The following is a 14,275-nucleotide window of genomic DNA, read 5'->3' as shown; positions in this document are numbered from 1 at the left end:
GATGATGCATCTTTGGACCTACCTTTGACATTATATTTAAGGATAACACTGAAGATCTAGGGAAAGTCTTCATCTCCTTTCTTTCCTTCTGCTATTTTTGGAGTTGGCATGCTCAGGTATCCAAGCCTGGTTCTCCGGCCACCCAGTTGGTATCCATCAGATCTACCATCCCTGTTCTTTCTCAGAGTGACCCTCTGATCTTTGTGGTCAGTCAGGGCATATACTTACTAATGACTTTCTAACTGTCTAGTTTTGCCCCATGCATCACAATTTTTCTCCAGGGTGCTTGCTCCAGTATTTTCCCTAATGACCTTTAATGACACCCACATTGTGGGAAATTCAGATGGAAAGAAAAGTCAACAAGGGCCCTAGTGAGCTATGTCTTTCTGATGGTCCAATTGTCTCCAGGATCCAAGTGGATCTTGTATCAGAAAGCAGTGCTGGAAACTTTTCATCACCAGCAGGAGTTACCTATCAGCCAGCCTCTTCAAGGCACCTCCTATCCCCCAGTCTGCTTTCAAACTACCTTACATCCTTCTTCCAGTGTTGTGGATCAGGATACATACTAAGCTTCAGCCTCTGAGATACAGGTAGTTCCTGAACTAGTGAATTAGTCTTCTAAGGTTGGTGAATTTTTCAATTCCCAGTTTTAAGAATGTCCTGTCATTGGAGAACCTTTGTCTTCTTTTGTACATTCCGGAGTCTCAGAACAGGTGGTTCTTCCTACATTGTGAGAACATTTTCTGAAAGATCTGTTGGTACATTACCTTTGGACAACGTCCTTGTGCAGGCTGAATTACGAAGTCGATCGATCAATCAACTTGGGTGCAACCAGCCTGCAAGATTTTACATGTGATTATTGATAGTGACTTGTATAGCCACTAGCTATAATCGCTGTCTTATACTGCCGGGGAATACAGTGGCTTGGTGGGAGGGATTCCCCTGTCAACTGTCTGTGTTGATGGGGAAATCAAGCAAATTTCTTTCCTGCTCAACTCATGGGTTGCAGGAAAGAAATTTGCTCCATGTATGGCCTGCATTAGGCTTCGCCCAGGGGTGCCTCCACATTGCTGATTGATATGTGTTTAATTTGACCCTCAGCTCTATCATTTTAACCATTCTGACTGTCTTTTGCAGGCCATACACTGAATACATTTCTTTCCTGCAAAGCTGTTCCCACCAGGAGAAGACAGTGATTGCTACATTCAGCCTGCCCATACATGGTTCGAATCTCGACCGGTTCCTGCGGTAAGGACCTCTACCTTTTGTGCTCTGCCTTCTCTTGTGTGGGATGTCTTCTACTTTGCCTGGTTATGCTGACCTCATGGGATTGAGCCTTGGTTCTCCAGGTGTGTAACATTAGATATAAAAAGTGGTATGATATCATGGGTATTTCCTTGAATCAGTGACAAATCAGTTTTTCTGATTTTCTGCCAGTCGGGACATGGGGAACTAAAAATGCCAGCAGAAAGGTAAGTGTTTGTGTATGGAGGGTATATCTGTGTTGTATACAGTATACAGATTTTGCACTCTTCAGTTTTAGTAAAACAACCCCAGTGTGTATGTATGTTGTATGTAGTGTAAATGTACGGCACATGCAGGTGTATGCAGTGTGTATGAAGGTGTGTTGTTCTGCTTCCCCAAGCTGAAAGTATGACCTAACTGATGCAGTTGTGGTGGCCTTAACTTACAATATCAGTAGCTTGGCAGATAATGTCTCACTCCAATGACATCTTGCATATTGTAAAAAGCTCCAATCCAAAAACTTGTGGGAAAAGTAAAACTTCTAGCTCACAGAAAAATGTGAGGGATCTCTTGGCTGTGTGGGGATCTCTTGGCTGCACAAGATCTCTTAGGAACCAGATTGTATGTAAAATTTGTATCTGCACAGCCAGATAGATTTTGGGCGAGTCCCTCTAGTGGTGGCCTGTAGTATTGAAGGCTGGTGACAGAGGTGAATGATTAGAGTCTGCAAGTTGTGACCTGTGTCTGAATTGAGTAACTTTGGGTTCTTGCGACAATCTGTAAGCATGCTGGTTAGTTTCTGAGAAAGTTGTGATGGCGATACCTCACATATTGATCTGTCCCTTTTGTTCCTGTACGTTTGGTACTCTATATCTGTGACACTCAGGGTGGGCTAGATGACCACCATTACACTCCTTAGAGGTTCCTAAGACAACCTCAGGGTTCTTCCTTGATAAGCTATCACATGTTGAGGTGAATGTCTGCCCTGACAGTTCTATGAACTTCTTCTTCCTTTGATCTTTATGGGATTAGGTGAGTTCAGTCTTAAAGCCATAGGGCCTACCTAGAGTGGTCCTGGTCTTCCTTTTAACAGGACATCATTCTTAGATGCTCTGTCCAGTCCCAGTTCTTTTAGGGAACCTTTCTCCCTATTTACTATGGTTCAGGTTGTGAGTCCTTCCCTGTATGGAAATTATGTTTCACTCCACCCTTCTGGGATCAAGTTGGCTAGCATTTTATGCTTATAGCCTATGATTTGGTGATTTCCCTCCCATGCCGTGACATTCCTTAGTGGGTATATTACCATCTTTGTCGTGGTCGTTGGGTATCAGTCAGGTGTAGTCCCCATGTTTTTTTCCTCCAGATTTTGTTAACAGGCTAATGGAGAGGGGGTCCTCATCTGACACTTGACTCAGATGGACTGCTTTTGGAAGTCCTGATGTTAAAGACTTTCTTTGTCCCTCAATGGACAGGAAAGAAAATAGGTGTTTGTATTCATTCTAAAATCCTTTTGAAATCCATTGAAGGACACAGGTTCCACCCCTCTATGTTTTTGGTTAGGTTCCACTCCTCTTGGTAGTGCGTGCTACAAAATGAAGGCATGCTGGTTATAAGAGGAGTTATCCTTGGCTAGCATAACATTTTTTTTTGTTTGCCAGTGTCCAAGCCTTCTTTAGGCAGCAGTGTAACCCAATGGAGAAACCTTTTTTTGTCCTTCAATGGATTCCAGGAAAATGATTTTATGTATGTTTACTTTTGAAAGATTTCTTGGTAACACCTGTCACTTCTAAGTGGGGGCACAGGCATGAAAAAATTATGAAGATTCCAAACCTTCCCCCTTCTATCCAAAATTGAAAAAAAAACAAAATAGATTTAGTTGGAGGTAAGGTTAAATATTAGGCAGGAAGATTACCATTTAATCAGTTATAGATTTTAAAAAATGATAAATTAAGTGTGTTTGTAAGAGATAACTATACTTTTTATAATTATTCATTAAGTTGCCCTTCACTCCTGTCCTCAACAGTTTTTATTAACATGTTCACATTTCTGCAGAATCCACACTGTGCTTAAGCAGCTGCCACTGCAAACTCCCTGGCCAGTTCCTTGCTTCTTCTATGCATGCGCAGAGAAAATCCTGTGTGTTCCTATATGCAGGCCATATATTATATGTTCCAATGATAGACAGCACTAGAAAACTTTATCGGACTAGCATTAGAAACATACTGACAGTAAAAGAGAGCAGAGTTGACCTTAGCAGTGTAGTGATGCTCTTTAGTTGTCCAGTTGGAAGTTATATTGCTTAACTTCAATGGAGAAAAGAAAGGAATCCATCCATGGCTGGGTGGGGTGCATGGAAAATCACAAGAAGGGTTGTGTTAAAAATATTTTTGCAGATAGAACAGTTTAAATGTGTGTATTTAAATTGTGTATTGGGCTATTTGCCTAGAGTGTTTTGCCTTAAATATACAATTATCCCTTTAGAGAGTATCAGTTTTTTAGTTTGAAACTCAGTCTATCTTTTCTTTGATTATATATACAGTGCCTTGCAGAAGTATTCACCCCCCTTGGCTTTTTACCTATTTTGTTACATTACAGCCTTTAGTTTGTTTATGTTTTTTTAATCTGAATTACATGTGATGGACCAGAACACTTGGGAAGCACAGTGGTGTAGTGGTTAGCACTTTCACCCAGCAGCAATAGGGTTGCTGGTTCAAATCATGACCACGCCACCATCTGCATGGAGTTTGCATGTTCTCCCTGTGCCTGCGTGAGTTTCCTCCCACACCCCAAAGACATGCTGGTACGTTATTCAGACCCTGTCTACCAAAAATTGGCCCTAGTATGTGTTTGTAAGCATGTTGAGTTCTTACGGGGTAAATGACTGTGCTATATCAAGATGAAACTCAACTCATAGTCTAAGTTGGTGAACTAAAATTAAAACAATAAGTACATAAAACTATTTTTCAGAAATAAAAAACTGATAATTGGCATGTGCGTATGTATTCACCCCCTTTGTTATAAAGCCCATAAAAAGCTCTGGTGCAACCAATTACCTTCAGAAGTCACATAATTAGTGAAATGATGTCCACCTGTGTGCAATCTAAGGGTCACATGATCTGTCATTACATATACACACCTTTTTGAAAGGCCCCAGAGGCTGCAACACCTAAGCAAGAGGCACCACTAACCAAACACTGCCATGAAGACCAAGGAACTCTCCAAAAAAGTAAGGGACAATGTTGTTGAGAAGTACAAGTCAGGGTTAGGTTATAAAAAAATATCCAAATCTTTGATGATCCCTAGGAGCACCATCAAATCTATCATAACCAAATGGAAAGAACATGGCACAACAGCAAACCTTCCAAGAGACGGCCGCACACCTCACGGACCGGGCAAGGAGGGCATTAATCAGAGACGCAGCACAGAGACCTAAGGTAACCCTGGAGGAGCTGCAGAGTTCCGCGGCAGAGACTGGAGTATCTGTACATAGGAGAACAATAAGCCGTACGCTCCATTGAGTTGGGCTTTATGTCAGAGTGGCCAGAAGAAAGCCATTACATTACTTATATATATATAAACTTCCAGTGACCAGTAAAAGAGAGTGAAAGCGATAACACCAAATTTAACACACCTGCTTCCCATTCACACCTGAGACCTTGTAACACTGAGTCACATGACACTAGGGAGGGAAAATGGCTAAATGGGCCCAATTTGGACATTTTCATTTAGGGGTGTACTCACTTTTGTTGCCAGCGGTTTAGACATGTATGAGTGCGTGTTGAGTTATTTTGAGTGTCATTTCTTCAGTGTTGTCACATGAAAAGATATAATAAAATATTTACAAAAATGTGAGGGGTGTACTTACTTTTGTGAGATACTGTGTATATATATACATACAGTATATATGTAGCACGACCCCCTAAGGGACTGCTTGGAATTACTTGCTCATCTGCACAGCCATGACCTGGTGAGCATTCCAACCCACCAGACACTCTGGGTTCAGATATCCTTGTAGCACTGTAAAGTAATAAATCAGACACTTCTGTGTGCTTATGTTCTGATAATATTTACTAAAACAGATTAAAAGGGATGTTATCACAAAGAGGAGGTAATAGATCTGCTGGGTTTTAGCGCCAACTCAGCAAAGGAATTCCTCCGAATGAAACAAGACAAGATATTAGCAAATAAAACAGTATGTTATATACACTTCCTCAAAGAAATTCTGCTAACACCTGAAGGAATAAATACAGCTAACAGATTATACTGACACACTGCTGAAGATGGAACCTGGCTGGCCTATAACTGTTACCCTAATGAGAGATCAGGCTTAAGAAGTGATGGTATAATGGCCCTTGTGTCAGTAATAGCAGTAGTGTCCCAGTTGCAGATCTGATGGTCTTCACCGGTAGGTAGGAGCTCATTAACTGTAATCCAATAAGGTGTAGTGGGTAGCAATAGGTTCCTTGTAATGAAGAAGGATAAAGATGTCTAAGCACAGTGTTCAAAACAGGTTCAGTAAAGGTAAAGATGTCTGTTCAAAGTGTCCCAGTGAAACCGTGACAAATGGTGGATAAAGGTTGGGCAATTGCCCTCTCACCAGCGACCAGACGAATGTCTTCCGTACAGTATCTTGTGTAGTGACACTTGTGTAGCGAATCCACTGTCTCAATCTCCAGATGTGAAGTTTGGTATACCGACTGGCAGGCAACTGGTGTGGTGCTGGAGGGATGTCAGATGACAAGCAACGGAGCTAGGCTCCTCTCATCTGGGCTGGAATGTGTTACAACGCGTGGTAGGCCGCGACCCCTCTCACCAGCACGGAGAGGTCCATTTCACGTCAGGAGGAAGAGAGCTCTGCACAGGCCTTTTCATCTTTTATAGCTACTCCGTGCAATCTCCCTTATGGTAGCAAAGATTCCTGGGATATGTAGTCCAGGCGCATGATCATGTGAAGCAATTATCAGTTTGCGGAACTACTCGCCCTACAATCCCTTTTGTTTGGCTCACAAATATAAGGTCACTTGATAACACTGAACACTAGAGGGACATTCGATGCATGGAAATACCGGAGGATCACTGCAATTTACGGTTGTAGTCCATATTGCTACATATATATATATATATATATATATATATATATGGAATTGTTTTTAAAATGTGCAACAGCTTTTCTACCTTTCTAGTAAGAAAAATGTACCACCAAAATAATTCCATACATCTAGTAGAACTCTCTTGAACATTGTTTGGAACTTTGTTCATACAAATGTGTATTTATGGCCACATTATTACTAATTATTTATACAGAGCTGACATATTCCTTTGTGTTTTAAAGAGAGCATTGTCCCAGAGGACCTTAAAATTCATTATCCTCACACATTAGGGAGCACATGTGTATACTTTCTAAGGCGAACCTTAAGGCAATTAACCTGTTTGTGGCCTGTGGGAGGAAAGCCGAGCACCTGTGGTAAACATCACAAACACAGGTGGGACATAGAAATTCTATCCAGATAAGGCCAGGGTTGGAACAAAGCCCAGGACCCCATGGCCACCATGTTCATAGCAGCTGGTCTTAATGAGCCCTTAGTGGGCCTTAATGTCACATATACACTGCTAGCAGTTGCAACTGTTATCTGCAAGTCTTAACAGGTAAAGCAGTGCAACCTTGCTAAGGCCAATTAGAAGTAGCTATTGACACACTGTCCTGTATCCGACCCCCTATGACCTGACTTTGGGATTTCTTTAGGAGTTAAACAACTCCAATGTGCGTTCATTATATGAATCATCCCTTTCAAAAGAGGCAAGTATAACACATAAGCAGACTTTCAGCAGAATAATGATACTGTAGGAATAGTGGTGCTGTATCAGTTGTGGGAAATGACCAGACACAGGTTATTACAGTATAAACTGCTCCGTTTTGCATAGTAGTACCTGCACTGGTTTGTTGTACAATCTTGGTGCTTTATATGGCTGCCAGCTGCTTGTGTATATTAAAGATAACTGGAAAGCCACCATTATCAGCTTAGTAGTAATGCTAGGGTCTTTGCTGCTTTATTTTGTAACACCTTATTCTGCTTTCACTGTGTTAAAGCACTAGTATAGGACATAGTCTGTAATAGCTTTAGTGGCTTTTTATGCAGAGCTGTAGTCCAGGAGGCATATTCCACTATTATGTCATCTACAACTAATGGCAGTTTTCCAGTTACTATCTGTAATATACGGTACATGAGCAACTGGTTGTCAGAAAATAGAACCAGAATTTCACAACAGAGCAGTACAGGTCCTAGTAATCAAAATATAACTGTTTATAATAATCTGTGTCTGGTCATTCCTCACAACTCATAGCACCACTCCATCACCTTCCAGCTGCATGACCTGTCCCCTAAAGTTGCCCATTCCAAATCACTGTTGTTGCCTCACATAAAGAAACCCAAGCATTAAACAAGAAAAACTCCTCCCTACTCTGAGGCCAAGAATAGTTAATTTTGTAACTCTTGAGCTTTATCCACCAGGGCTAGACCCACACCATGGGCCCTATGCAGTCACAAACTTTAGACCTCTAATTCCCCTAAACCTGAAGATAAGTCATTTTGGCATGAAGTGACATCCTGACTTTCCACCGTGGAGACATGTACTGGCTTTTGTGGACATTTGGTCAGCAAGCATCTCAAATACCTGAATAAAAATGTAGTTTCCAGAAACTACAAGCTAGAGGTCTGCTCTCTCTACCCTCCCTGCTTCATGTTATCCAGCCTTACTGTGTCTCCATGCAGACTAGCAGATCTCCATGCCTCATTTGCAGATCCTTTGAGCCAAGGAGTTATCACTGTCATTCCAAAAGTTTCAGGAGTTTTACCCCAAACCTTTCACTGTCACAAAACTAAATCCACCATGCCAGTTATAGGCTCACTACTTCAGGATAAGTTTCTAGCTTGGGCAGACATACATACAAACATGATGTCCCCATCTTTCCAGCTCAATAATCACTACCTCTGTTTTGCTGTGGGTCCTCAACACTATTTGTGTGTGACCAAGTATTGGCACCCTTGCTAGCCTTACGATGCTGCATGTCCTATTGAGGGAACAGTTGGCACAAATTCTGACTGACAGCGTGATGCAGAGAGTCCAGTACTGTGATGTAGAATCAGTGATGGAACTGACACATCGCTTGGAATATCTGGGTCTCATTCTGGATATAACTCAAGCCAAACTTCCCCAAGAAAAAAATTCTGACTCTCCGCTTCTGCGCTACAATCAAGGAACTGTCCAACTTTGTGATTCTGCATGAGAGTTTTGGGACTGAAGGCAGCCTTCTTTGAGGCAACTCCATTTGCTCAATTCCTTTTTGGTAGCTCAGAAATCTAGCTCTTGAGGCTTCTAGGATGGTCCCAACAAGGGTGTCAACCTGAAGGGTTGAGGAGGGGCTCTAGACACCTTGCCAATTCAGGGCACTTGATCAACACGGGAATCTTGTCTTTCAATCAGTTTTTTGAAGCTCCAAGTGATTTAGTTGTCCCTGCAACCATGGGAGACTCACAATCGTGACTTAGTGGGACAGTGCCACGGCAGTGACGTACATCAACCATGAGGGAGGAACCCGAAGTCTTGCTGTGGCAAGAGAGATAGAAAGATTTATAACCCATGCAGAACTCTACTTTCCAACTTCTTCTGCCGTTCACATTACAGGCATTGCCGATTGGCAGGCAGACCACCTAAGTCAGTAGCGTCTGAACCTGGGGAATAGGTCCCTACAAGCAGAAGTATTTCAGGACCTGTGTCACAAGTGGGGGATACCAAATGTGGACCTCCTGGCTTCCAGGTTCAGCAACAAGTTTGTCTCCAGATGCAGAGATTGTCTGTTGGAAGCAGTGGACAGTCTGGTAGTTTCATGGGTTCAGTACAGCCTGATCCATGCCTTTCCTCCTCTAAAACATCTAACTTGTCTACTCCGCAGGATCAGGGTGGAGGGCATTCTAGTGATCTTTTTAGCTCTAAACTGGCCCAGATAGATATGGTACTCCCAGTTGACCAAACTTCTGGCAGACACCATGTGGGCTCTTTCTACCCTGCTCCATGGTTACTGGCATGTCTGTTGAAGCTCAGGTCTTGAGAGACTGGGGTTTCTCTAATTTTGTAATTCCCACGCTGTTAAAGCTAGAAAGTCTACCTTCCACAAGGTCTTCTATCTTACATGAAAGACCTATTTCACCTGGTGCAAGGAGAGAAGTTTTTACCAAAGAAGATACTCCGGTGTAAAACATGGGATTTTTGGCATCAGGCAGATTTCCAAGTCTTTCATCTAGTCTTCTGTTCACACATTCTCAAAGTTTTACCAGATAAATGTTCAGGTCTTATCTGATGCCAACTTCAAGTGTAATGTCCTCCAGGAAGCCTATTGAACTGTATGTGGAACTGTTATGCCCCGTACACACGGTTGGATTTTCCGACAGAAAATGTGCGATCGGAGCGTGTTGTCGGAAATTCCGACCGTGTGTGGGCTTCATCGGACTTTTTCCATAGGATTTTCCGACACACAAAGTTTGAGAGCTTGCTATAAAATTTTCCAACAACAAAATCCGTTGTCGGAATTTCCGATCGTGTGTACACAAATCCAACGCACAAAGTGCCACGCATGCTCAGAATAAATAAAGAGATGAAAGCTATTGGCTACTGCCCCGTTTATAGTCCCGACGTACGTGTTTTACGTCACCGCGTTCAGAATGATCGGATTTTCCTACAACTTTGTGTGACCGTGTGTAGGCAAGACAAGTTTGAGCCAACATCCGTCGGAAAAAATCCTAGGATTTTGTTGTGGGAATGTCCGATCAATGTCCGACCGTGTGTACGAGGCATTAGTGTTTTGTTAATGTTGTCCATCCAATTGTCTCTGAATAACTGTATAATTGTGTGCCCTTTAATGAAAGAGAAGGATAATAAGCAATTTGTACTTACTATAAAATCCATTTCCTAGACCTCATGCACACTGCTGCTCCTAAACTCATGTTTAGGAGCTTTTGGTGTTTGTTTTGCCAAAGCCCCTTAACGCAATTTAATAAAAGCTTATGTGTCCATGCAAGCTTTTACCAGAGTTTAGGAGCAGCAGAGTTTAGAGGCAGGGGTCTCCAGCAGGAGAAAGGAGGTCCTGATTCCCCTCTATATATCTTTAGTTCGACCTCATTTAGAATAGTCTATCCAGTTCTGGAGACCTCACTTAAAAAAGATATTGATAAGTTAGAACAAGAGACGGGCAATAAACATGGTAAAAGGTCTGAGGGATTAGACATATTAGGAGAGGCTTCAGGAACTTACTATTGTATGTACAGTGTGGAGGAAGGAATGGAAAGGGGAGACATGATTGAAATCTTTAACTGCTTCCTGTCCGGCCACTGTAAATATATGGCCAGAAAGGAGCAGCACCATTGCAGGTGGATGTACCCCTATGTCCCCCCGCATTCGCCGCTTGTGCTTGCTCCCTGGGAGCGTGCAACGGTATGATATATGACACTTACACTGACCAATACCACCCACTCAGTGTCACTAATCACTGCCACACCACTCACAATGTCCGTGATCAGCGCCACACCAGTCATATTGTCCATTATTACTGCCAAACCAGTCATATTGTCCCTGATTACTGCCACATTAGTCATGGTTTCCCTAATTACCATCACACCAATTATATTGTCCCTTAGCACCGGCATACCAATTACAGTGCCTGTGATCACTGCAACACCAGTAAAGGTGTCCCTGATCACCGTCACACTGGTCATATTGTCCATAATCACCACCACAACTGTGAGAGTGTCCCTGATCACCGCCACACCAGTTATAGTGTTCCTGATCACCTCCACACCAGTTACAGTGTAATTGATCACTGCTACACCAGTCCCAGTGTCACCAGACCAGTGTACGTCAGCAACAGTGTTTCTTATCACTGCCACACCAGTCACAGTGTCTCCATACCAGTGTAAGTCAGACAATGGTGCACCTGATTGTCACCACACCAGTCCCAGTGCCACCAGACCAGTATAAATTAGCAGCAGTGCTCTGGATTACTGCCACACGAGCCCCCGGTGTCCCCAGACCAGTGTAAGCCAGCAACAGTGTTCTTGATCACTGCTACACAAGTCCCCCTACCACTAGACCAGAGCAGCCAACAACAGTGTTCCCGATCACTGCCACACCAGTGCAGTGTTTCCTTTGCTTTCTGCCTGTATCAATCCTGGCCTGTTTATTGACTACATTTCTGCCTGCTGTCTGCACTGATCCTTGTCTGTTTTCTGACCATGTCTCTGCCTGTGACCTGAACTGACATATCTTCACATCCTGCTGGCTATATTCCTGAAAGAAAACAGTCCGAGACATCCCCTGCAGACGACTGCACTCCTGAAGCCACAGGAACTTGTTTCTTCTTCCTTTCTTTAGCCCCCTATACTTTCTGGCCAGTGAACATTCCTGGGGCCAGCCACATATCAGTAGGCAAGGCTTTTTTGGCTTATAGGAACTGGGACTGCTATAGGTGATAGATATATTTCATGATCATTTGTACAGAGGCGACCATTACAGTACACTGGTTTTGACACGATTGATTTGTGTGATATACAAGATATAATAACTGGTACATAATTAGTCAAAACACTGAAATAGTCTCCCATAAGTGGTACTGCCATACAGTACTCAAGAGGAGTAGCAGAATGTGTTTTGGAGTTTACTTCTAAGTATGTCCATACTGTGTGTGAGAAATATCTTATTAAATTGGCAACTTTGTGTGAACATTTTTTTTTATCTTTCCGCATTTTCCAAAAACTTGTTCCAAAAAAAAATAAGTTTTCAAAATTCTCCCCATGCCTCTTAAAAATATTTTGGGATAATTACGCTCCAAAATGTGATAATTTTGCAAGTGTTTCCACTGCCCTGGTGTTCCAGGGCCTCCAAAAATGTGATAGGTAGTAAGGAAATAATGTGTATTGTCCTGGTATTTTAGAGCCTCAGAAAATTAGATAGGCAGTTCAGTACATCAGGACTGATCAATCTTCAAATATATATGCCATAGTTTGTAGACTCTATCACTTTCACACAAAATAATATAGACTGATTTAGTTTATTTTTACCAAAGAAATGTAGCAGAATACATTGAGGTTGATTTACTAAAGGCAAACAGACTGTGCACTTTGCAAAGTGCAGTTGCACTCTGCAAGTGCAGTCGCTCCAGAACTCCAGAGCTCTGCTGACTTCTATCATCCAATCATGTGCAAGCAAAAATGCTATTTTTTTAAATTTTACTTGCATGTGATTGGGTATTCTTTGGAAAGTGAAACTTTACCTCATTTACTAAGCTCTGGAGCAACTGCAAAGTGCACAGTCTATTTCCCTTTAGTACGGTGGTTCTCAACCACCCTAGTGCCGTGACCCCTTGATAAAATTTCCCAAGGTGTGGAGACCCCCAACCATAAAAGCACCCAAGACAAGACAAGTAATTTGCGCCCCTAACCCACAGACATTTAGTGTTCCCTGAGTCCCTTCCACTCGTACAGTATTAAAACCCCTCATGGTACATTTTAGGATGTACCACTCTTTGTCTTTGTTCTCCTTTCTTTCACTTTTATATCTCTTTATCCTAATTTCTTGTCTCCCCCCCTTCCCTCTTTCTAGCCGTCTTTATTGTTCTTTCTCTTATTCTTTCTCTCCCTTTTTCTTTGTTCCTCCCCCTCTTTTCCTCTTCCTTCCATGTATTCTCTATTTTTATTCCTTCTCTTACTCCTTGGTGGGGGGGGGGGGGGGGGGGGGATGGGATGAGTGGCAATGTTGTCGGGGAGTTCTGATCAGCCAACTTAGGTAAGGTAGTGTTACTCACTGTGTCTCCAACTTTGTGGTGTCTTGTAGCAGTGACACCTATGCCGAAATCAGAAGATAGGGTCTCCTCCAGATGGCGGGCGGCTGCAGGCTCCAGGGACAGCCCTGCTGGGCGGCCACAAAAAGGCTGGGAGAGCGGTGCAGGCTTCAGAAACAGCCAAGGATTTGGTGACCCCTGGCAAATCATCATTTGACCCCCAAGGGGGTTCTGACCCCCAGGTTGAGAACCAATGCTTTAGTAAATCAACCTCATTGTGTCCTAAATTCATTAAGAAAGATTATTTGTTTGCAACATTTTATAACAGAAACTAACAAATAGTATTTTTTTAAATTCACTTTTTTTGTTTATATAGCAAAAAAATAAAAAAACCCAGTGGTGATTAAATGCCTCCAAAAGAAAGATCTTCTTTTTTTTTTACTACTCTTTATTAAGTATTTTGAGGTTAAGGTACAAAACAAAGCCTATTGGGCATATCCAGGCTTATAAGGTAAAACAAGAATACATAAAACAAAACAAAGAACAAAAATATCAACTATTCACTTGGCAACCAAGATGTCAGATATGAATACAGCTCATTGGTATAGACATAAACAAAATTCTGCACTACCCTACAGATGCCCTTAATAGGTCAGTAGTAATAAATTAGATAGGGGGGAAGAAAGATCTTTAAAAAAAATGGATACAGTGTTGCATGACTGAGTAATTGTCATTCAAAATATGACAATGCTAAAAACTGACAAATGATCTGGAATGGAAGGGGGTGAAAGTGTTCGGACTTGTGGAAGTGGGTAAATACATCAAGGGGGCAAAAAAGGTTCAGGTGGGCAGTATTTTCAACATGAAACAAAGATCAAGAACATGGGGACATGATCTTTAAACTAACAGGAGGAAAGTTCAAAACTAATCTTAGAAAGTATTATTTTACTGAAAGAGTAGTTGGTGCTTGGAATAGACTTACAACAGAGGTAGTGTGTCAGTCAATAGTAAGCGGATTCAAACATGCTAAAGACAAACATTGATCTATAATAAAACAAAAACAAAAAAAAGAAGTAAATATAAAATAAAAAATCATGAAAAAAAGGGGCAGACTTGATGGACTACTTGGTCTTTTTTTTCTGCCATCACTCTTCTATGTTTCAATGTCCAACCCCTCCCATTTGTGGTAGTATAACCCAATTG

At 42.0% G+C, this 14,275-nt stretch overlaps 1 protein-coding gene across 5 annotated transcripts in view; it reads left to right on the top strand.

Annotated features, from left to right (window-relative positions):
• The window catches only part of CLCN4 (chloride voltage-gated channel 4), a 124,682-nt gene that overhangs the window by 15,377 nt on the left and 95,030 nt on the right, over positions 1-14,275 (top strand). For 2 of the 5 annotated variants that reach the window (XR_012241737.1, XM_073616353.1), the window contains exon 1: positions 1,219-1,349. The exons of 1 other annotated variant lie outside the window; for it this stretch is intronic. Coding sequence is in view for 1 of the 4 variants with exons in the window: in XM_073616353.1 (XP_073472454.1) it covers positions 1,292-1,349 (58 nt within the window). In the remaining 3 variants the exon portion in view is untranslated. Of the gene's footprint in view, positions 1-1,127; positions 1,350-14,275 lie in introns of those variants that run through there. 2 more of the 5 variants (XR_012241739.1, XR_012241738.1) reach the window with 2 other exon arrangements.

The sequence above is a fragment of the Aquarana catesbeiana genome, linkage group LG02 (genome assembly GCF_042186555.1).
Source record: "Aquarana catesbeiana isolate 2022-GZ linkage group LG02, ASM4218655v1, whole genome shotgun sequence".
In the NCBI taxonomy this organism is placed as follows: Eukaryota; Metazoa; Chordata; class Amphibia; order Anura; family Ranidae; genus Aquarana; species Aquarana catesbeiana.
Note: the sequence above shows the minus strand (reverse complement) of the source record. Positions and strands in the feature narration are given on the sequence as shown.